Here is a 24,820-nt window from a genome sequence, read left to right as displayed (position 1 = left end):
GGAGTCAGAATTTCAAGTTTATGGGTTCGGAATTCTAGTCGTTTTAAGCCACTGGGTTCTAAATTAATAATCTATATATATTCAATAAATTTTTAAGACAAATACAGGGTTTAAACCAAAGCTACTGGGTTCGGCCGAACCCGCTCGGGACACTCTAGCTCCGCCCCTGATGACAGTGAGTCGGTTTTTGAGGATAAGATTGTTATGAGCATGTTGTCCTTGTTGTAAATATTGAAGTATGGCATAAGTAAAGGGAAGTGTATGTGATTGCATATGCTAAAGTTTAATTGTTGCTATCAACCGTAGTCATTGGTGAAGTGTCCTTCAAATGTGTTAAATATAAAGTGCTCAAAGATATGTGTATAATTTCAGACTAATTAAAGTTCAGAACTAGTAGTTTTTTGCCAAGTCAGCCTATTGTGTTTGATAGTCATGCAATTACTCATATTGGAGTGTCAATAGGTAAAGGTTTAAGTTGAGGTGTCTAAATAAAAATTTATGCGCTTTAAGGGGTTGTTTATGATTTGACATTTTATTATTGGAGTCCCTACTATTCACCTAATGGTATCATCAAAATTATTATTTGCTTGTATTTAATCAAACAAGAACCAAAATTGGAGGGGGGAAGTTGAAAATGAGAAAACTGGAGTTACGTTGGAATTTAGTTGGTTAATAAATTTAGTAATTCGGCGTAATTGGTCTACTTAAATGGAAAAACCAACAAAAAGTCCAACCTATTGAGCAATTTGTAGGTCAAACCTAACGAACTTATTTTGTGATTCTGTTTCTTGAATGCTTTTAAGATGGCATCTTACACTTTGCCTCGTTAGTTACTATGGACTCATTTTCTCTCGCGAAATACTAGTTATATCATATGATATAATAACCAGATATCTTAATTACTTGTCTCCTTTCTTCAATATTGTCTTTAATTTCTTGATTGCAATGCAAGCTAGGGACTGATTGTATTGTTTTAGTTTTAACAGGTCAAAGATTAAATTACAAGAATATCTTGAATAAAAAATGCTATTGGTAATCTCAACTATCAAATCTACAAAAAAAAAAAAAAAAAAAAAGGCAGATGCTGCTTTTGAAGGGATTTATAGAGATGAGCAAAAAAAGTGAATGCAAGTAAGACAATTATCAAACATATTTGGAGGGGGGCGAAGTAAGACAATGTGTAGACTTTCTGGCGAATGAAGATCACAAACACGATGAAGATTTGAATATTTGGGAGAATGCGCTAAAATGGAGTTTCTTCTCCTGATAAATTTTGAATTGTGTGGCTTATGAAAAACTTTTAAGAAATTTATTTAATCAATTTCCAAATGTACCGGAAAAGTTGTAAGGGTCTGTTTTAAATTATATTTTTGATTCAAATTGTTTTAAAATTGATCTGGTGGCTCTTTTAGTTTAGGTAAATGCGGAAAATGGCGAATGATTTTGTATTTTTTTTAAAAATTTTGTTGGAGTAATCATTGAAAAGATATTTCAGAATATTTTAGTAATTGTCTAGGCAGCAGCTTATTTTGACCCAGTTTCCTCTTCTATAAATATATATATATATATATATATAGATGAGTCATTAAACCAGAATTATTTCAAAGTTCAACAATAGGAATGTTGATGCAAATAGGAAGGAAAAAAGTAAGGTGCATAAAGAAATATGAGAATGACACTTTCAAATTCCCTCATTCATTAGACACAAGCAAATATCTTTTTCTTCTTTGCCAATAGTGTTGGCTACAAATGTCGTCTGATTAAGTAAGGTGCATAAAAACTATTTTCTTAGTGTTAAACTTCTAAAAGTCATACCTTGCTAGAAATCCTCTTGCAAACTCTTTTTCTTTCTTCTTTGTGTGTCATATAGAAGTAGAGAACCTTTGTATTAGCGACTTCTAAGTTTATTTATTAATTGGAAACGGCAGAGTTTTGTAAATCAAACTAGTAGTATATTTTTGAAAAAGTTACACATTTTAAGCCCTAATTATAAATTTCCAACGGAGAAGTGGTATCTAAATTCCCTAATTGTCCCATGCTCTTTAATCTTTTCAAACTTAGTGAACTAAAACATCTGAACAACCAAAGAAAGAAAAGTCTATTGAAACCACATGTGAGAGTGGCTTGAGAGTTCGACGAAAAACGAACACAAACATTGAAAACAAAACGGTTAAAGACTGATTGTTGGATAAAAACTAAGTAGAAGGATTGGCCATTGGGGGTTTGATAAAAAACGAAACACAAACATTGAAGATAAGAATGTTAAAGAAATGATTGTTGTATAAAAACTAGGTATCAAAAGAATGAAAAGTCGTTTTTTTAAAGAAATGATTGTTGGTATGATTTATCTTACATCCCATTTTCTACCTCAAAATAGCTGATAAGAAACATCAGATTCCCCCCTAACCCTTCTACATATTAGGTGTTCTTTTCAGACAGAATGGGAGTATAAAATACTTGCCAACATCCCTCAGATGCATTCATTATCATCCCCGCACCTTCAATCAAAAAAATAGTCATCTTTGTTTTTTGACTTATCAAAGAAATGAATTAATAGTCATCTTTTGGTTTCATCCAGTAATTCAGATCAGGTCCAAAATGTCAAGAATAAAAATAACTGTGAAAGAAGTTGCGCCTATTTTCCAGACATAGTGAAAAATCAGTACAAGTCGCAAACGTTGATTCAACAGTCTTTGGATGAAACTATACTCAACACTGAAGGGGATGGTTTATCTGGGTAATATGAACGTATAACCATGTTGTCAATTAACCGATGCAGCTCACCGCACATTGACTATGTCTTCAGCATACACAAGGTGCTATGAATGTGTAACCATATTGCCAATTAATTGATGTAGCTCACAATTCTTTGACTCGGTCATTGGCAACTCCAAGGTCATCTGCACAACATATTTTTATTTAGATGTCAACAACTCAACTCAATAAGCCAAAAGAACAAGAGGGCAACTTGGCAAGAAGGAGATTTTGATTCAGCCTCTTTTTTGGACTAAGTTGACAAGTTTAAGATTTACAAAGCCTGAACCAATTTAGACGCAGAATAGTTTAAGTTGTAATTTTTGCTACAAAGGTTTTAAGATTCCATCTGCTAAATTCTCATTTGAGGAGTATTTAACCCATAAGGGCGTGAGAGGATGTCTCCAGATCAGCCAACAATTCATTATTGAGAAAATGAAAAAGAGAACTCTCCCCTCACCTCGTTGAAGATTTTACTGTAAGAGGTCTCTTTGAAACCCTGCAAAAGCATTTGAGGTATCTTGTCAGCTCTGTACATCTAAATTTACATCTTCTTTTTTAAACAAATTTGCATGTAAAAGGATCATATTGATGTGCATGTTGGGGTTTACACAGAGATACCAAGTTTTGGAATAGACCGAGAGAGGCTTGATTTAACTCTCCAATTTTGACGCAGAAGGTATGTATCTTGAAATTATCAACTGCAAATGCCATCATCATGAGAACAGATTCTTTCCCAAGTCCTTTGCCACGACTATACTAGCAAGAGCACCATAAGAAATTGATAATTAGTCAGTGAAATACAAAAATCTGTAGGGACATTGACAACATACGAACAAATATATCCAAATGAACTTGTGACATGCACAGAAGTATGAGAAATACATCAAACTTGCAACAAACACGGGAGTATGAGAAATACATCATTGACAGAGATTACTCCTAAAGTTTAACATGTCTGTAACGATCTTAAGAAACATCTGGAAACGCACGTTAAAATCTTAATAGTAAAAGACTCGCCTATAAGAAGGATGTAAATGACAAACTATCAATAAGAAGCAACAAAATAATCATACGCGTATCTTGTGCTGGAGCCAGGAAAAAAAGGGATACACAAATAGTTTCTCATGGATTTCCAAGGAAATGAAATTCTAGTAGTGGTGATTCAGTCTTTGAGCTATCAGAAATAAGTTTCAGCATCAGAAAAAAGCAAAACAGATTTCAGCTGCTTCATACATTACAGATGAAACAGGAAACTGATGTGCATGAGAAAGTATTAACTAGAGATGATCTAAAAAAGAAGAAATAACAAGCCGAAAGTGAACCTCTGATGCACTTGAGAATCCAGCGTCAGCCCAAAAGTAAGAACTATTAGCCAAAAGCACTAAAAAGGCATTCTAGCTTCTTACATCCACTTCATACATTTTCTTCGCTCAAAAGTCACAAGAAAATTTCATGCAATGAATTGTGCTCAATCAAAAAGAGAGTCCAAGGACAGAGGACAGAGGATACGGAAAATCCAAGGCTAACACAGTAAATGCTTCTTCGCCCTAATCCTTACTGGTGAAATAGCTTTTGAGAAACAAGTCATAATTATCCACTCAATGACAGACCAATTTTTACTCCAAAATCAAAACTGTAGATAGGAACCTAATATTGCAAAAGAAAAAGTTTTTTTAAGGTGGAGGAACGGATCAACTAGTGCCGCAACATTAAAAGTCAATGAAGCAAATTGGAGATACAAAAGCATGTCTACCTCTTTGGCTCAGCTATCATAATCTCGACTTCAGCCATTTGGGGATCATCCAAGTCATTCATGTATATGTTCACATCACCAACCATGGCTGTCAAAAAGCAAACAAGAATCATATATCAATTCCGAAAAAACAGGTCCCCTCACGCTCGGAATCATTTCCGGACAACCAATTGAAACCAACATCAATTTCCCTACATCTCAATTAACATGGTTTTCACTCAATTAACTTTACCATATGGACATTCACATGAAATTGCGCGCACATATAGGGTGTGTTTGGTAGGGAGGAAAATGTATTCCTGAAAAATATTTTCTTGGAAAATAAGTCATTTTTTTACTTATTTTCTGGTGTTTGTTAGGTAGCAAAAAATATTTTTTTTGGAAAATATATAATTTAGGCAAAAACTATGTGAGATGAAATGGATAAGGGCGGGGAGGTGGCGGGGGTAGGGTGGGGGTGGGGGTGAAAAGGTGGGGAAGGTTGAAAAAGAATTTTAGAAAATGTTGTGAGAAAGCACAGGAGAAAAATATATTATTGATATATTTTATTAATTGTTTTACAATAGCCCTATTTATAACTATACATGATACATATTCTACTCCTATTCTATGTGGGACTAGGGTTATTTATATAATTATATATTCTAACACTCCCCCTCAAGGCCGTGCATACAAATCATATGTACCGAGCTTGTTACATATGTAACTAACATAAGGACCAGCGAGGGACTTGGTGAAAATATATGCAAGTTGATTATTGGACTTTACAAACTTTGTAACAATATCTTCAGAGAGTATCTTTTCTCCGATGAAGTGATAGTCAATCTCAATGTGTTTAGTTTTCTTATGGAACACCGGATTTGATGCAATATGTAAGGCAACTTGATTATCACACACAAGTTCCATCTGGCTGATCTCACCAAATTTCAACTCCTTGAGTAACTGTTTGATCCAAATTAACTCACGTGTTGCCATAACCACTGCTCGATGTTCTGCTTCTGCACTAAATCGAGCAACCATATTTTGTTCATATATCAGAAGGTGATCATGCCCAATCAGCATTTGAGTATCCAACGATTTGTTCATGACCCCGATCCTCAAACAATAATCCTTTGCTTAGAGCTAATTTTATATACCAAAGAATGAGCACAACTGCATCCCAATAACTATCACATGGAGAATCTATAAATTGACTCACAACACTCACACGAAAGGAATGTCAGGTCTAGTTACTGTGAGCTAATTTAATTTAACAACCAGCCACCTATATCTTGTAGGATTGCTAAGCGACTCCCCCTGCCAGGCAGAAGTTTAGAATTCGAATCCATAGAAGTGCCAACAGGTCTAAAGCATGTCATTCATGGCTCCTCAAGAATGTCTAAGACATACTTCCGTTGTGAGATCACAATACCTGAGCTAGACTAAGTGCCATCAATACCCAGAAAATACTTTAATCTGCCCAGATCCTTAGTCTGAAAGTGCTGAAAGAGATGGTACTTCAACTTAGTAATATCATCGTGATCATTGCTGATAATAACAATATCGTCAACATAAACCATCAGATAAATACAGAGAATTGAAACAGAATGCCGATAAAATACAGAGTGATCAGCTTCATTACGAGTCATGTCAAACTCCTGAATAACTGCGTTGAACTTACCAAATCAGGCTCGAGGAGACTGCTTTAGACCCTAGGTGATTGGCGCAACCGATATACAAGGCCACTAAACTCCTCCTGAGCAACAAAACAAGGTGGTTGCTCGATATAAACTTCATCCTCAAGGTCACTGTGAAGAAACCATTATTAATGTCCAACTGATAGAGAGGCCAAAGGCGAACAATAGCATGGATAGAAAAAATCTGACTGATACTACTTTAGCCATGGGAGAAAAAGTATCACTATAATCGAGCCCAAATATCTGAGTATACCCATCGGCAACAAGACTGGCCTTAAGTCGATCAACCTGGCTATCATAAATCCAACGATAACCAACAGCAGATTTACCTTAAGGAAGAGCAACAAGCTCCCTAGTACCACCCGTATGTAAAGCAGACATCTCATCAATCATAGCATGTCGTCATTCTGGATGAGACAATGCTTCACCTATAGACTTAGTGATGGAAACAGAGAACAAAGATGATACAAACGCGTAATGGGGTGATGACAGACAATAATAACTTAAACTGACATAACGGGGATTAAGATTAAGTGTGGATCGTATACCTTTCTGAAGTGCAATCGGTGGACTAGGAGGGGACAAGTCTGCAGTAGGAGCAGGGGTCAGGTACAAGATGTGAATCAGTGTGGCCTAATGCTGGACGCAGACGACGACGATAAGTCAAGAGTGGTGTACCTACAGCTGGGGATGTCGGAGGAGCAACAGTGGACTCCTAAAAAGTCGGTATGAGTAACACTTTCGTGGCTAGGGATATAGGAGAAGCAAAAAGAGACTCCTCAAAAGTCGGTATAGGTAAGGCCTCATACATATCACTATGATCAGAAGAGGTAAAGTAAGGACGAGACTCAAAAACTGTGACATACATAAGGTACCTACGAAGATCGGGTAAATAGCAACGATCTCTTCTGAACATAAGAATAACCAAGGAAGACACACTTGAAACCACGAGGAGCTAACTTATCTTTCCTAGGGGCGAAGTTCTGAATGAAACATGTCATCCCAAAAACACAAGGGGAAAGAGAGTATAAGGGTGACTGTGGAAACAATACTAAAAGCGGGACTTGATTCTGGATAGGAGATGAAGGCATTTGATTAAGCAAGTAACAAGTTATGAAAACTGCATCGCCCCAAAGACGCAACGGAACATGGGACTGAATAAAAAGTGTGCGAGCAGTCTCAATGAGATGCGTATTCTCTCTCTTAAACCCCATTTTTGCCGAGGGGTATAAGGACAAGATATATGATGAATAATTACTTGAGAAGTCATAAACAACTGAAATTGAGAGGACAAATATCCTAAGGCATTATCACTGCGAAAAGTGTGAATAGAAACACCAAATTGATTTTTTATTTCAGCACAAAAACTCTGGAACATAGAAAACAACTCAACACGATCTTTCATTAAGAAAAGCAGAGTACATCTGGAATAATCATCAATGAAACTAACAAAATAACGAAACCCTAAGGTTGAACTGATTCTACTAGGACCCCATATATCAGAATGAACTAAAGAGGCACTGCACGACTCTTAATACTACACGAAAAGATGGCTAGGGTATGTTCCCAAGCTGACACGACTCACAATCTAATGTAGACAAACTAGACACCATCTTCTAAAGCTTGGATAAACTTGGATGTCCTAAACGTCTGTGAATTAGGTCCGAAGAATCTGTAAATAGACACGGTGTAGAGGGATTGAGTGAATTAAGGTAGTAAAAGCCTTGTGATTCACACCTTGTGCCAATCGTCTGTCTCGTACTACGGTCCTGCATAATAAAAGAATCATTAATAAAATAAATATCACAATCAAAGGCACGAATCAAACGACTAACAGATGCAAGACTAAAAAGGATAGCCAGGGACTTAAAGAACGGAATCTAGAGTGACCAGTGTTGTGAAAAGCACGAAGCGAAGCGAGGCGGCCACTGTGTCGCTTTTGTAGGATGAAGCATAACAGGTAAGTGGAAGAGTCGCTTCAGCCAAAAAACAAGAAGCGCTATCGAAGCAAGAAACGACTGAAGCGCTTGCTTCTGTCTTTCAAGTCACTGCCAATGGTAGTTAAGTGAAAAAATAAGAGGCGAAATGGCTTCTGGACCACCTAAACTTGCACCGGATTTTAAAGCCGATATATGAACTTTCGATTTTACCATTTTAGCACCTCAACTCAATCGATTATTTATAAGTGAACACCTTTGACCTTTGACTATGCTTATGTGGCAGTAGCATAGCTGACGTGGTCAAAGAGCGTGCTAATCACGCAGAAAAAGTGCGTCGTTCGTATTACTGTATTTAAAAATATTAAATCTGAATAAAAAAAAGGAAAAGTACATAAAAGACAAACAAATAAAAAATAAAAAAATCATAAATCCCTCCTGTAACCCCCTTTCTTATCTTCTTCCTTATACCCCCCCCCCCAACACACACACATACAATTTACTTTCTCCCCCGTTCCCCCACCCCACCACTTTTCTCTTCATTGCAACTTTGAACAATTCTTTGGTCAGTCTTCATTTCTCCACAAACTAATCATTTTGGCGTTGGTTGGTCTATCTAATTTTTTCAGTTGACGGCAAAGGTATGGTGGTGACAGCGTTTCCGACGATCTTCTTTGGCCGGTTGAGACGACGAAATTACTGGAAACTTCCAGGCGTGGGAAGTTATAGGTGCTTAAAAAGGTCTGTTAGTTTTGATTTTAACAAGCGTCGCCGAGATGCCATTTTTTTCGAGGGAAACCTTGTCGGAATGGTTTTGATATTTCTTTAAAGGATCTGATGGCTTATTTGGACTAATTTCTAGACTGAGGTTTGGTTAAGATATGTACTAGAATATGAATTGATTAGATTTGAATTTTTACTATTGGAAATGGTGGTTGGGCAACGGAAGGTTTTGGCGAAGCTATGGTGAAGAAGAAAGAAAAGAGAACAAAAATTAAAATTTTGGTAAATTGGTTTGAAAAGGATGGGACTCAGATATTACAAATGTCAAACAATAAATGGTCTTAGTATCTGACGTAGTATTTATGTCAGGCAATTGAGATACACGCTCCGAGGAAGGGGTTTATTATAAGTATATTTATTGAGTTGAGGTGCTAAAATGGAAAAATCGAAAGTTGATATATCGGCTTTAAAATCCGGTGCAAGTTTAAGTGCCCCAGAGGCCATTACGCCAAATAAAAAAGCTCAGTCTTTTTTCACAATATCAGCGAGCAGCAGAGCAAGCAGCGACTAGGGTTTCAATTTGCAACACTCTTCAAGTTCAAGCCAGGTATGATTTCCTCCTCCTCCTCTTCCTCCTCCTCCTCTTCCTCCTCCTCCTCCTCCTTTCTTCTAATTCTTTTTTTATTTTTATTTTAGTGCTTAAAATAGCAGCGAAATGCTGCCAAACTTTATTTATTTTCCTTCGGTTCTTCTTTTTCTCATGCTTTTCTTCTTCTTTCTATTTTCGTTTCAGTCCTTAAAATTGCAGCGAAATGCTACAAAAAAAAAAAATCTAGTTCTTCATCTTTTGTTCTTACTACCATTTTTATTTTTGTTCTTCACTTGTTCTTTTAATGGCACCAAAAGAAGATAGGAAAGACTCGACTTAGGCTTATTCTGAAAAGGCTAGCGAGACCAACAAAAGGCAATTAGATGTCTTTTTTGTAACAAGATTTCTAATGGGGGAATTTATCGCCAAAATTTCATCTCATCGGTGCTAATCAAAACGTTGCATCTTGTCCTAAAGTTTCGTCGCATGTGAAGGAAGAAATGAAAGCATACCTGCAAAAAAAAAAAAGAGTTAAAGACTCAAATGCATCATGAACAAATGCATAATCTTGATGATGACGATGATGAAATAGAAGAAGGTAACGATAATTTGTCGCTTCCATTAAAATCACAAAAGCGAGAAATGGTACAAACAATGTCTTTTTGTTGTGGATCTACTAATAATACTAAAGGTCCTCTAGATTGTTATTACTCGCAAAAACCAGGAGATATGACAGGGAAAAGTGGTAATCGTCAAATTGATGCCACAGAGATTTTGAGTGATCGCGCAGTTGCAATGTTTGCGCAGTGGATGTACGATGCATGTCTTCCTTTTAATTGTGTTAATTATACTAACACTTTTTCTGCTTTTATTAAGGTTGTAGGCCAATATGGTCCAGGAATGAAGCCTCCAACTTATCATGAAATTAGAGGTCCATATCTAAAAAAAGAGGTGGAAGAGATTAACAAAATCGTGGAGCACAAAGTAGAATGGAACAAGTTTGGTTGTTTCATTATGATGGATAAGTGGATGGCAAGAAATGGAAAAATGATTATTAATATCTTGGTGAATTCTCCTAAGGGAAGCTTGTTTCTTGAGTCCGATGCAAGCAATTCTTCTACTGATTCTTTAAAAATGTACTCCTTGTCTAAGAATACAATAGACTCTATTGGAGCAGAAAATGTTGTTCAAGTAGTCACGGACAATGCCAGTGAAAATGTTAAAGATGGTGATTTGATGTCTGCAGTGTACCCGCATATTTATTGGACTCAGGCAATTAGAGTGCATTCCTATCTTGTTCGAAGGCCTTTGTTACTGAATATGATGAAGAGATTCACTAAACAAAGAAGCTTGGTGAAACCTACAAAGACAAGATTTGCTACCGCTTTCTTGATTTTGAATAGGATGTATGAGCAAAAAACCAATTTGGAGAAGTTGTTTGTTTCAGAAGAGTACACTAACAGTACCTATGGAAGGGAAGCTCGAGGGAGAGAAAGATATTATGCTTTCTAATGCATTATGGAATAATGTGGTTCATGCATTAAAGATTGGTGGTCCTTTAGTTAAATTGCTTCGTTTGGTGGATGGGGAGCAAAGACCACCAATAGGCTATCTTTACGAAGTAATGGATGGGGCAAAGGAGGCTATTCGAGACTCGTTTAGTGATCAAAAAAATATAAAAGAGTCTTTTGAGATCATAGATGGACAGATCAGCTTCATCGATCTTTACATGCAGCTGGAATTGTTTTGAACCCAGAACTGTTTTATGACAATAAAGAGAGGATTATAGGAGATGCAGAATTGTGGAGTGGATACATTGAATGTATTGAGAAGTTGATACCCGAAGAATCTGAGCAAGATAAAATAACATAGCAATTTAGTACTTATAGGATGCTGAGCAACTTTTTGAAAAAAACATGGCTATTAGACAAAGAGAGACGAAGTTACCAGGTGCGCGAGTGCTTATATGTTGCTTTATAGTTAATAAGTTATTTCTTTATAAATATTACGTTTTGAATATTTGTTCTACTTCTACAGTTGAATGGTGGAAGCAATATGGTCATTCCACTCCAGAATTACCTAAGTTTGTAGTCAAAGTTCTAAGTCTAACTTGTAGCTCATCCGGGTGTGAAAGGAATTGGAGCGTGTTTGAACATGTAAGAACTAAGAAGGAAGATTTAGTATATTGAGATAATTAAATTATATCTCAATTGTCCTAATCTTACTAATTGCTTATTATTTGCAGATTCATACCAAAAAGAGTAATAAACTAACCTTAAAGTGTCTCAATGATCTAGTCTTCATTAAGTACAATAGAACATTGAGGCGTCGTTACAACCCTCGCAATATAATTGATCCAATTAGTTTGGGGCTTTTGCATCTATACCCATTTTGGGGTCACAATTGAACTTATACCCACTTTGCAAAAAAGTTTGCAAGTCTACCCACTTTACGATCAACTTCCGACTTATCGGGTCTGAAGTTAAAAAAATTAGTCTGAAGTAAAAAAATTGCACTTCGGATGCACTTAAGGCCAAATAGGTCTGAAGTGCAACCAATGATTTCATACACTTAAGGCCAATAAGTCTGAAGTGAAAAATTGCACTTCAGATGCACTTAAGTAGTAGAGGAAGGAAGGCCATTACATATAGAAGATGAAGATTGAAATTCAGAAAAAAGGAGGCTAGTGAAGTCACTGATAAAAAAGCGGAACACTGATATTGATTGTTTGAGTGAGACAAAACTAAAGCAGTGCAATTGTTCCTTGATTAGGCAGGCTGGGGGAAGTAGATGGACAGACTGGTTAGAGCTTAAAGCAAGAGGAAATAGTGGTGGAATCTTACTTATGTGGGATAAAAGGAGATGGAGTTGTACTGAGAAATTGGTGGGGGAGTGTTAGTTTACAGATATGTATAGTGTAGTCTTGTCCCACATTGGAAGAGGAGTAATATCTTCTTTTAGTGTATAGCTATAAATAAGGACCTCTTGTATTGTATTTATGATCCAATATCAATAACATATTTTCTCCCGTGCCTTCTCACATGGTATCAGAGCATTAGTGAGAAAAGATCGTTGTGCGTCATTCCAGCGTTAACCAGGAAGAAAGAACTTAGTCATCGTGCAATTTTTTCCGGTGACCTAAGGCTTGTCTAAGTGAAAGTCACTTCTTGTCGGTGTTGTGCTAAAACCAACACCACCACGAGGTAGATTACCCTCCGACGACCAACTCCTGAAAATTTATCCAACAGAAAAGGCGCCACGCTCCTCCACGCGCCGGCAACATCAACTTTTCCGGCGAGGGTTCTGGCCACTTTCCGGCCATTTTTTTCGCAAAGCTTCTTCAGGACAGTCTGTTCTCCTCGAAATTCCGAGCCTACCCATCTAATTCAAATCAAATTCCGACCACTTTTATATTTTCCGGTGTGAACAGTGACCTTTCCGGCCATTATTTGAAAACATTTCTTCAGGATAGCTTGCTCGCAAGGGAATTCCGAGTCTATCCATCCTGGTTACGACAAATTCCGACAAGTTTGGAATTTTCCGGCGAGCTACAGTGTTTCCAGCGTGAACAGTGTTTCCGGCGCAGAACAGTGTTCTGTTTTCCTGCTGTAAACAGTGTTTTTCAAGCTATTTATTCAGTTTTCTCACAGGAGTTACTTATTTCCACTATTTCAAGTTAACCCTACTACTACAAATTGTAGCGACATGGGAACCGATGTTTTGAATAGTCGGATGGTTTCTTTAGCAGATTATATCGAGTTCCTTTAATACAAAGCATGTAAGCAGACATCCTTTGAGATAGCTTATGTTGTTCAAACAGGTAATAGCGTGACTTGTTTCTCCCGATCTTCATCCTCCGAGTCTTGGGTCATCGATTCAGGTGCATCAGATCATATTTCTGGTAACAAATCTCTTTTCACTACTATTTCGTATTCTCAATCTCTTCCAAAAGTCACAATGGCCAATGGATCATGGCAACTGCAATAGGTCAAGCAAGCCCACTTCCTTCCTTACCTTTAGATTCAGTCCTTTATGTTCCCAATAGTCCTTTTAATCTCATAGTTGTTAGTCGCTTAGCCAAATCAATCACTTAAATGCGATGTTTTATTTCTTGATGACCAAGTTTTTATATAGGAACGCAGTACGGGGCGGATCATTGGTACCGGGTGTGAATCAAACGGACTTTATTACCTTATCCTTGCTAAATCACATGAACTCACATCTTGTCTTCCTTCTACAACTTGTACTGTTACTGATTCACCAGATTTATTACATAAACGGTTGGGACATCCCAGTTTGTCAAAACTTCAGAAAATAGCTCTAGAGTGTGAGTAATGTCAGCTCGGTAAGCATACTCGCTCTCATTTCGCTCGGCGTCTTGATAATCGAGCAGAGTCACCTTTTACTTTAGTCCATTCAGATGTTTGGGGTCCTAGTCGAGTTAGTTCCACCTTGGGATTCCGCTACTTTGTCAGTTTCATTGATGATTATTCAAGGTGCACTTGGATATTTTTGATAAAAAATCGATCTGAGCTGTTTTCTATTTTCCAGACCTTCCGCGCTGAAATTCAAAATCAATTTGGGGAATGCCCCAGAGTATGTGTCTTCCCCATTTCAGCAGTTTATGAAATCTCATGGGATTATTCATCAAACATCTTGTCCGTACACATCTCAACAAAATGGGATAGCTGAAAGAACAAATAGACATCTTATTGAAATTGCTCGTACCCTACTCATACAATCTCATGCTCCGCTGCGTTTTTGGGGGGATGCAGTTCTTACATCTTGCTATCTTATTAATCGTATGCCATCTTCAGTTATCCATAACCAAGTTCCATTCTCTATCATGTTTCCCCACTTACCTTTGTTCTCTCTTCCACCCCGTATCTTTGGAAGCACTTGTTTGTCCATAACCTTACTCCAAGAACAGATAAGTTAGCTCCTCGTGCTCTTAAGTGCGTATTTATGGGTTTCTCGAGAACACAAAAGGGGTATCGATGCTACTCTCCTGACCTCCAGCGATACCTTATGTCCGCTGATGTTACCTTCTTTGAAACCCAATCATACTTCACAGGTTCAGGTCATCACTTAGATATTTCTGAGGTACTACCAGTTTCATCTTTTGGAGATTCAGTCACTCCAGCTCCACCACTTATAGCTCCAGTTCCACCACCTACAGCTCCAGTTGTAGCTCCACCACCTTTAGCTTCAGTTCCTCCACATAATTCAGTTCAACCTTCTGCAGCTCCACCACTCTTGACTTATCATCGTCGTCCACATCCAGCATCAGGCCCAGGTTATTCACGCGCCGCATCAGATTTTGCACCTACTGCGGACTTGTCTCCTCTTAGTCAACCAATTACACTCCGCAAAGGTGTACGATCCACACTTAATCCTAATCCCCACTATGTCGGTTTAAGTTATCATCGTCTGCCGTCACCTCATTATGCTTTTATATCTTCTTTGTCCATTGTTTCTGTCCCTAAGTCTACAAGTGAGGCACTATCTCATCCAGGATGGCGACATGCTATGATTGACGAGATGTCTGCTTTACATGCGAGTGGCACTTGGGAGCTTGTTCCTCTTCCTGCAGGTAAGTCTACTGTTGGTTGTCGTTGGGTTTATGCAGTCAAAGTCGGCCCGGATGGCAAGGTTGATTGGCTTAAGGCTCGTTTTGTTGCAAAAGGATATACTCAGATTTTTGGACTTGATTATAGTGATACTTTCTCTCCCGTGGCTAAAGTAGCATTTGTTCGTCTTTTTTTGTCCGTGACTGTTGTACGTCATTGGCCTCTTTATCAGTTAGACATTAAGAATGCTTTTCTCCACGTTGATCTAGAGGAAGAAGTTTATATGGAGCAACCACCTGGTTTTGTTGCTTAGGGGGAGTTTAATGGTTGTGTGTGCAAATTGCGCAGGTCACTATATGGTTTGAAACAGTCCCCTCGAGCTTGGTTTGGTAAGTTCAGCACAATTATTCAAGAGTTCGACATGACTCGTGGTGAGGCTGATCACACTGTAATCTGTGTATTTATCTAGTGGTTTATGTTGATGATATTGTTATTACTGGCAATGACCAGGATGGTATTACTAATCTGAAGCATCATCTCTTTCAGCACTTCCAGACTAAGGATCTGGGCAGATTGAAGTATTTTCTATGTATTGAGGTCGCTCAGTCTAGCTCAGGTATTGTTATTTCACAGCGGAAGTATGCCTTAAACATTCTCGAGGAGACTGGAATGATGGGTTGCAGACCTATTGACTCTCCTATGGATCCGAATGCTAAACTTCTGCCTGGACAGGGGGAGCCTCTTAGAGACCCTACGAGATATAGGAGATTGGTTGGCAAATTGAATTACCTCACAGTGACTAGACATGACATTTCTTTTCCGGTAAGTGTTGTAAATCAGTTTATGGATTCTCCCTGGGATGCAGTTGTTCGCATTCTTCGGTATATAAAGTCAGCTCCAGGCAAAGGATTATTATTCGAGGATCGAGGCCACGAGCATATTGTTGGGTACACAGATGTTGATTGGGCAGGATCACCTTTTGATAGACGTTCTACGCCTGGATATTGTGTTCTAGTAGGAGGTAATTTGGTCTCGTGGAAAAGCAAGAAACAAAATGTAGTTGCTCGATCTAGCGCCGAAGCCGAATATCGGGCCATGGCTATGGCAACGTGTGAGTTAGTTTGGGTCAAGCAGTTGCTCAAGGAGTTAAAAGTTCGGAGAAATCAACAAGATGGAACTGGTGTGTGATAACCAAGCTGCTTTTCATATTGTGTCAAATCCGGTGTTCCATGAGAGGACTAAACACATTGAGATCGACTATCACTTTGTAAGAGAAAAAATACTTTCAGAAGATATTGTTACAAAGTTTGTAAAGTCGAATGATCAACTAGCAGATATTTTCACTAAGTCTCTTACTGGTTCTCGTATTAGTTACATGTGTAACAAGTTCGGTACATATGATGTGTATGCACCGGCTTTAGGGGAAGTGTTAGTTTACAGATATGTATAGTGTAGTCTTGTCCCACATTGGAAGAGGAGTAACATCTCCTTGTAGTGTATAGCAATAAATAGGGATCTCTTGTATTGTATTTATGATCCAATATCAATAACATATTTTCTCCCGTGCCTTCTCACAGGGAGTATTCAGCAAGTGTATTTTTGGACGATAAAAACTCTGATTTTAAATTTTCATTCTCTAGGGTATATGGGCCTTGTGATAGAAAGAGGAGGAAAGAACTATGGAAAGAACTTGGGGCAGTTGCAGGTTTAGAAGATTGGCCTTGGGTAGTTGGAGGCGATTTTAATATCACCAGGTTTGAGGATGAAAGAACTGGAAGGGCAAAAAATACTAGGGCTATGAGAGATTTCTCAAGGTTCATTGATGATATGGAGCTAATTGATCTTCCTTTACATGGTGGGCAGTACACATGGTTCAGAGGAATAATGAACATTCAGCCTCAAGAATAGATAGATTTTTAATTTCAAGTCAATGGGATGATTCCTTCAAAGCTATTAAACAAAGCGTGCTTCCTAGGGTGGAGTCAGACCACTGTCCAATACTATTGGAGTGTGGGGAATGGGAGAGAAGTAAAGGGTATTTCAAGTTTGAAAATATGTGGTTTGAACATGTTAATTTTATAAGCACAGTGGAGAATTGGTGGAATTCGTATGATTTTCAAGGAAGACCAAATGTGGTTCTAGCAAAAAAGCTTAGAAAGTTAAAAGAAGATTTAAAGAAGTGGAACAAAGAAACTTTTGGGCACCTGGGAACAAGAAAAGACCAGATCTTGCATCAACTGGAGATGGAGCAGCAGAATGATAGTCATGATAGTAACACAGCGGAAGAAGAACCTGTTAGAAATGCATTAACAAATGAGTTGCACCACATAGCTAAGGTAGAAGAGATACATTGGAGACAAAAATCCAGATTTTTATGGATTAAGCAAGGGGATAAGAACACCAAATTTTTTCACAAAATAGCAAATTCAAATAGGAGATATAATTGGATTGATAAGCTAGAAATAGATGGGGACTTCACAGATGACAAAAATTTTATTAGAAACCGCATACTTGAGTTCTATAAAGATCTTTTTTCAGAAAAAGAGAGCTGGAGACCTTCATGGAATTGTTCAGAACTTGCTAGCATCAGTGAACAAGGAAAAGAGTGGTTGGAGAGACCTTTTGATGAAATAGAGGTAACAAGAGTAGTTAAAATGGTAGAAGGGGATAAGGCGCCTGGTCCAGATGGCTTTAATATGTGTTTCTTCAAAAAATGCTAGCATATTGTGAAAGAAGATGTTCTGAAGACATTTGAGGTATTTTACAGAGAAGGAGAATTTGTTAGAAGTTTTAACTCAACCTTCATTGCTTTGATTCCAAAGAAGAAAGGAGCTGCCAACATCAAGGAATTCAGACCTATTAGTTTGCTTGGGAGTATATACAAGTTGATAGCAAAAGTCCTTACTGAGAGAATGAAGTTGGTGATCAACAAATTGGTCTCTGAGAATCAGATTGCCTTTTTGAAAGGTAGACAAATTGCAGATGCATCACTGTTGGCAAATGAATGTATAGACTACTACTGGAAAAGAAAATTGCCTGGAGTAGTGTTCAAATTGGACTTAGAAAAGGCCTATGATCATGTCAATTGGCCTTGTCTGCTGAAGTTGCTGGAAAAGATGAATTTTGGAGGTAAGTGGATTCAATGGATAAAATTTTGTGTCTCCACTACAAAGTTCTCAATACTAATCAATGGTAGTCCAGTAGGTTACTTTAATTCTCGAAGAGGTTTTAGGCAAGGAGACCCTTTGTCCCCTACTTGTTTCTTCTAGTAATGGAGGTGTTGAGTCAGATGATTAAAACTGCTGTGAGAAGTGGATGGATAAAAGGCTTTAAAATGGAGGGTCATTCAGGAAATAGTATAGAAATTTCTCATAGTCTTTATGCTGATGATACCTTGTTGATGTGTGAGGCTGATAGAGATCAAGTGCTTCACTTGAGGGTGGTTCTGTTGGCTTTTGAAGCAGTGACAGGATTAAAAATAAACCTGGCCAAGAGTTCAATGTTTTCTTTGAATGCTGACAGTGATATTAATATGTTAGCTGATATCATGGGTTGCAAGGTTGAAAAGTTTCCTACTACCTATTTGGGATTGCCTTTAGGTGCAAAATTCAAGGACAAATCAGTGTGGAATGGTGTAATTGACAAGTGTGAAAAAATATTGGCTCCTTGGAAGCAGCAATACTTATCACTTGGGGGCAGATTGACATTAGTAAACAGTGTTCTTGATGGAATACCAACCTATCTAATGTCTCTGATCCCTATACCAGCTAGTGTGGAGAAGAAAATTGATAAAACATAAAATCAGGAAGAAATTTTTGTGGGAAGGTGATGCAGAAAGGAGAAAATATCATTTAGTAAAGTGGAGCATTGTAACAAAACATAAGAAAGAAGGGGGTCTGGGAGTTAGAAATCTTAGAGCTCACAATCAGAGCCTGCTATGCAAATGGCTATGGAGGTTAAACGATGGGAAAAAAGCTCCCTGGAAAGCAGTGGTAGAGGTGATATATGGAAAAGAGGGCTTCTTTGCACCTAAAACAGTGAAGACTCCATATGGAGTAGCTGTTTGGAGACAGATTTGTAACCTATGGGAGAAATTTAACATGTATGTTGGCTTGAGGGTGGGCAACGGGAAAAAAATCAGACTTTGGGAAGATAATTGGGATGGTTCTGGTCTGCTGAAAATTCAATTTACCAACCTGTACAGATTGACCAATAATCCAAAAATCCTCTTAGCTGATATATTTTCTGATACAGGTTGGGACTTCCAGTTCAGAAGGAATCTCTTCGAAAAAGAAATGCATGAGGTTGATATATTTATTCAGAAGATGCAATCAGTGGTGTGCCCGCAAGAACTCCCCACCTTACTCTTGGGGTGACTCGAACTCACAACCTTTTGGTTGGAAGTGGAAAGTGCTTACCACTAGAGCAACTCACTCTTGTCTTGAAACTGCAAATAACTCGCCGAAAAAAATAAAAAAGTCATCGGAATTAGGTGTAAACTGGATGGGTAGGGTCGAAATTCCTTGCGAACAATCTGTCCTGAAGAATTATCGTTGGAAAATAGCCGAAATATGCCTCACGCGCCAAGGCGTGTCATCAGAACCTCGCCGGAAAAACTTCTTGCGATGGCGCGTGAGGGCCATGTCCTCGGAAATCCACAGCTTCCTATCAAGGGTCATATCCTCGGAAATCTGAAGTCACGCCATGTCCTGCCTGATCACCTCTCCCCAATACTTCTTAGGCCGCCCTCTACCTCTTCTCGTGCCTTCCAAAACCATCCACTCACACCTCCTTACCGGGGCATCTAGGCTTCTCCTTTGTATACGTGCCCGAACCATCTGAGCCTCACTTCCTGCATCTTGTCATCCATGGGGGCCACGCCCACCTTCTCCCGAATATCCTCATTCTTAATCTTATCCATCCTAGTGTGCCCGCACATCCACCGCAACATCCTCGTTTCTGCTACTTTCATCTTCTGGATATGTGAGTTCTTAACTGGCCAACACTCAGCCCCATGTGTGACCGGTGTAACCACCGCTTATAAAACTTACCTTTGAGTATCGGTGGCACTTTCTTGTCATACAGGACTCCATATGCTAACCTTCATTTCATCCACCTCACCCCTATACGGTGTGTGACATACTCGTCGATCTCCCCATCCCCTTGGATAATGGACCCAAGGTACTTGAAACTGCCTCTCCTGGGGATGACATGTGATTCAAGCCTCGCGTCCATGCCCGTTTCTCTCGGCTCGGCGCTGAACTTGCACTCCAGTTATTCCGTCTTAGTCCTGCTCAACTTGAAACTCTTAGAACTTGAAACTCTTAGACTCAAGGGCTTGTCTCCAAACCTCCAGTCTCTCGTTAACGCCACCTCGCGTCTCATCAATCAGAACTATGTCGTCAGCCAATAACATACACCATGACACTTCCCCTTGAATATGGTGTATCATTGCGTCCATCACCGGGGCAAATAAGAACGGGTTGAGCGCAAATCCTTGGTGTAACCCCATAACAATCGAAAAATGCTCTGAGTCACCTCCCACTGTCCTAACCCGAGTCTTAGCTCCATCATACATGTCCTTAATCGCCCTAATGTAAGCAACCGGCACAACTTTTGCCTCCGAACATCTCCAAAGAACCTCTCTAGGAACCTTGTCATACGCTCTCTCCGGATCAATAAACACTATGTGCAAATCCTTCTTCATATCCCTGCCATGCCCCACCAATCTCCTAATAAGGTGGATAGCTTCCGTAGTAGAACGACCCGGCATGAACCCGAACTGGTTGTCTAATATAGACACCATTCTCCTCACCCTCCCTTTTATCACCCTCTTCCAAACTTTCATGGTATGACTCAGTAATTTGATACCCATATAGTTGTTACAACGCTAGATATCACCTTTGTTCTTGTACAACGGAACCACCGTACTCCACCTCCACTCATCTGGCATCCTTTTTGTCCTGAAAATAACATTAAAGAGCCCAGTCAGCCACTCCAAGCCTGCTCTTCCCACACACCACCAATATTTAACCGGAAGGTCCGGTTGCTCTAACCCTACTCATCTTACGCATAGCCCTCACGACCTCCTCAACCTTGATGTGCCTACAGTACCTAAAGTCACAGTGACTCTCAGAATGCCTCAATTCACCTAGCACAATATCCAGATCCCCTTCTTCATTCAGAAGTTATGAAAGCAAGTTTGTCATCTCCACTTAATCTGGGCCTCTCCCATCAATACTCTACCATCCTCGTCTTTGATGCACCTCACTTGGTCTAGATCCCGAGCCTTCCTCTCTCTCGCCTTGGCCAGCCGGAATAACTTTTTCTCCCCGCCTTTGTCCCCTAGTTCCTCGTACAGACGACCAAAAGTCGCAGTCTTAGCCTCCGTGACCGCCAGTTTCGCCTCCTTCCTAGCTACCTTATACCTCTCTATGTTCGCTCTCTTCTCATCCTCACCTATGCTCCCTACTAACTTTAGGTACGCCGCTTTCTTCGCTTCTACTTTACCTTGGACCACTTCATTCCACTACCAGTCGCTTTTGTTCCCGCCAGATTAGCCCGTCGAGACCCCTAACACCTCTCTCGCCGCCTCCCTTATACAGTGTCGTCGTCGACCACATATCGCTCGCATCCCCACTACTCTTCCAGGCTCCCATAGCCGATAACTTCCCCTCCAACTCTTGAGCTTTATCCTTAGTCAAGGCTCCTCACCAGATCCTCGGTCGTCCTCGTATAGACCTTTTCTTCCTCTTTATCATAATACTGACGTCCATCATCAAGAGTCTATGCTACGTCGCGAGGATCTCACCCGGGACAACCTTGCAATCCATGCACAACCCTTTGTCGCATCTTCTAAGGAGGAGATAGTCAATCTAAGTCTTCGCCATCGTACTTTGGAAAGTAACCAAATGCTCCTCCCTCTTCGGAAAACTAGAGTTCGCAATCACCAGCTCAAAAGCCTTAGCGAAATCCAACAGCGAAGTACCTCCTCCGTTCTTATCCCGAAAACCGAAGCCGCCATGCACCTCGCTATAGCCATCTGCAACCGACCCAATATGTCCATTGAAATCCCCTCCTATAAATAACCTCTCAGCAAGCGGAACATTACGCACAATCTCATCCAACCCCTTCCATAAGCGCCTTTTAACCTCCTCATCCAAGCCCGCATGCGGCGCATAAGCGCTAACGACATTTAGGTTGCACTCTCCAACCACCAACTTAATAGTCATTAATCTATCATTCACCCGCCTAATCTCTACCACAGACTCTCTAAGTTCCCTATCCACCAAAATACCCGCTCCATTCTTACCCTTCAGGACTCCAGTGTACCACAGCTTATACCCGTCCGCATCCCTCGCCTTCGATCCTACCCACCTAGTCTCCTGGACACACGCTATATTGACCATCCCCTTCTGGAGGATCTTCACCAACTTTATAGATTTACCCGTTAATGTTCCTATATTCCATGACCCAAGTCTCAATCTATAGGCTCCCTTGTTCCCCTTACCTCCCTTGCCTCCCGTCCCACCCTCTGTCCCTGCCCCACCCCCCCCCCCTCACCCCACCCCCCACCCCCGAGGACATGACCTTACAATAGTCCTATTTATAGCTATACAAAATACATATTTTACTGCTATTTTATGTGGGACTAGGGTTATTTACGTAACTATATATTTTAACAAATGCTTTCCCTCCTAATAGGGAAATTATTGGAGAAAAATGAGTTCTATAAGAAAAATATTTTCCAGAACATTTAAGCCGACCAAACATGAGAAAATTTGAAAACATTTTCCAGAAAAACCAAACACAACCATAGTCAACCTCTATTCATTTCACTGTGAAAATATTATTGCCTACTTAAACTTATAAAATCCACTTTATCAACAAAAGAAAAGTTGCCAAAGCCATTGAGAAAATATGAAAAGATAAAAGCCAACTAGTGGCAGAAAAATCCAGATCCTAATTGAAAGAGCTTCATATCTTAGTATGAGCATACACAGTAAATTACAAAGGTTCCATGCTGATAAAAAAATCATATAGATAAAACCAAGATAATATTAACGTTGAAATAAAGCTACATGAAATGATTAAACTAGAGGTAGTTGAGAATTAAAACAAGAAATGCAACCTTCAACATGGGGTTCTCCAGGAATGAATTTTCCAACGATTAGTTCCTTGTCCAACACAATGAAAGTCTGCTCTGCCAACAAAAAAACATTTCCAATAAAATTCATAAGAACGACATGAAGAAAATAAACTAAAAACCCATTAAATTTCCAGAATATCACTATTTAATCCTTCATGGCCCAATCAAAAGCCGAGAAAAGCCACAGTTCAGGATGATTTACCACTTAAATCTACCATCCAACTTAGAGTACAAGGTCAGCAAGCTAATCTTTAAATCAAACTTATAATTGGTCCTGAGATTGCATTTTTCCACAATTCAACAAAAAATAGTGATTCGGGTGCCTTATAGAAAAAATTTAATAAAGTAATTTAGGTTTTCTTCCCTAATATAAAAAGGGGTCACCGTCTCTCAGCATTAATACATTCCAAAACGTTAAAAGCAGTTTCTAGTTTTGGAACCAAAAAGGAAACAAGGAAACACGGAAGGTGAAAATTCATTCAGAAATAGAAATGAAAGCCATACTTAAGGGATATTACACAGGCTTTAGTCGGGTGGTAAGAGCACCGCACGAGATGTGTGGTGGGCCCTCGCCATGGGTTCGAATACTGCCGCAGGCAAAAAGCCTTGTATTTAAGGGGAGAAGGATAAAGGATGAACCCTATTATCCACCGAGTTTCAAACTGTGCGCCACTAGCCTTTCGGGATTTTAACTTCAGGGGTCTTGGTAAAGATATTCTTGATTCATCAAGACTTTAAAGATCAGCAGTTTAATTTTAGAAACCCAAAAGAAAAAATCAACAACATACACGGGAGGTGACATTTCAATCAGAAACAGAAAGTCGCATATCATATTCTTGATTTAAAAAAAGAAACAGTAATTAAGGCAAAGATAGCTTTTTTCTTCAGTAATAATCAAAAGGGTAACCATCTCTGAAGGTGAAATTTTCAATTAAAAAGATAGAAGGCATACATACTTAAGGGGTCTTGGGTCCAGGAAAGTTGCATTTCATATTCTTGGTCAAGGGAGAGGGGTTCGGAACCAGTAGCTTGGAGGAGAAAAGGGTCTTGCATCCATTCATGGTACTTTGGGACATGCTCTCTCATGTAAGGTACCAATGTTACCTTCTCTCCTTCTAGGATCGCCTTCATCTCTCAGTTTCTCTCTCTGTATATCTCCCTCTGGCGTATAGAGGAGTTAACAGCTAGTTGTCAACGGGCTACTATAGCCTATATTTTTCGGGGAAGTGCAGATATAGCCAATTTTGGTACCCTATTTAACGTCTAGCCGAAATTTATAATTCTTTAGCAAGTTTAGCCACTTTAAAATCAAGTTCAGGCATACTCGACTAAAGCTGCAAAAGTTCGTGTATTTTTTCTTCTTCTTTTTTTTGTTATATATAGGGTAGGAGAAGGAAAAACGGAAGAGGGGATTATAAAGTGGTGAATCGGACCCTCACCAATAAGGTAAATGTTCATGTAGCCAACCAACTTAGTTACTAAGATTTTTTGTAAAAATTCACAGATGATATTACAAATAGTTTGACATATTACTTGTGCAAGCAAACTTTATACATTCTTATTTGAATTTAAGACATACGTGACTAAATTTATACTTTCCGATGTTACGGCACCGCCTGCATGAAGTGGAGCCAAGGCCTTCCTAGGATGATATTGTACGCATATC

General features: G+C 39.1%; 1 protein-coding gene across 2 annotated transcripts; it reads right to left on the bottom strand.

The window, feature by feature from the left end:
- Nucleotides 1–2,499: 2,499 nt before the first annotated feature.
- Nucleotides 2,500–24,407, bottom strand: LOC107771463 (GCN5-related N-acetyltransferase 9-like). Of its 2 annotated transcripts, none has more exons than XM_075227919.1 (6): nucleotides 24,111–24,407; nucleotides 23,137–23,208; nucleotides 4,511–4,598; nucleotides 3,366–3,508; nucleotides 3,215–3,253; nucleotides 2,500–2,900 (listed from the first exon to the last, which is right to left on the bottom strand). In XM_075227919.1, exons 1-5 carry the CDS (start codon nucleotides 24,283–24,285, stop codon nucleotides 3,228–3,230), a joined length of 504 nt encoding a protein of 167 aa, XP_075084020.1. In that variant the 5' UTR covers nucleotides 24,286–24,407; the 3' UTR covers nucleotides 2,500–2,900; nucleotides 3,215–3,227. The 2 variants fall into 2 exon arrangements, with proteins under 2 accessions (XP_075084020.1, XP_075084019.1); XM_075227918.1 differs by having other exon boundaries at nucleotides 3,376–3,508; nucleotides 24,111–24,381.
- Nucleotides 24,408–24,820: the final 413 nt, after the last annotated feature.

This window comes from Nicotiana tabacum, chromosome 13 (genome assembly GCF_000715075.1).
Source record: "Nicotiana tabacum cultivar K326 chromosome 13, ASM71507v2, whole genome shotgun sequence".
NCBI lineage: Eukaryota > Viridiplantae > Streptophyta > Magnoliopsida > Solanales > Solanaceae > Nicotiana > Nicotiana tabacum.
The sequence above is the reverse complement of the archived record's forward strand: the minus strand, read 5'-3'. Positions and strand labels throughout refer to the sequence as shown.

Excerpts from the sequence above, each read along its gene's own strand:
- LOC107771463 (XM_075227918.1), bottom strand. The coding sequence starts at position 24,285 with ATGAAGGCGATCCTAGAAGGAGAGAAGGTAACATTGGTACCTTACATG. Across the intron at positions 4,599-23,136 it reads TGGAGAACCCCATGTTGAAG|CCATGGTTGGTGATGTGAAC; the intron begins GTTGCATTTCTT and ends GCTTTTTGACAG. Across the intron at positions 2,901-3,214 it reads ACAGTAAAATCTTCAACGAG|ATGACCTTGGAGTTGCCAAT; the intron begins GTGAGGGGAGAG and ends TATGTTGTGCAG.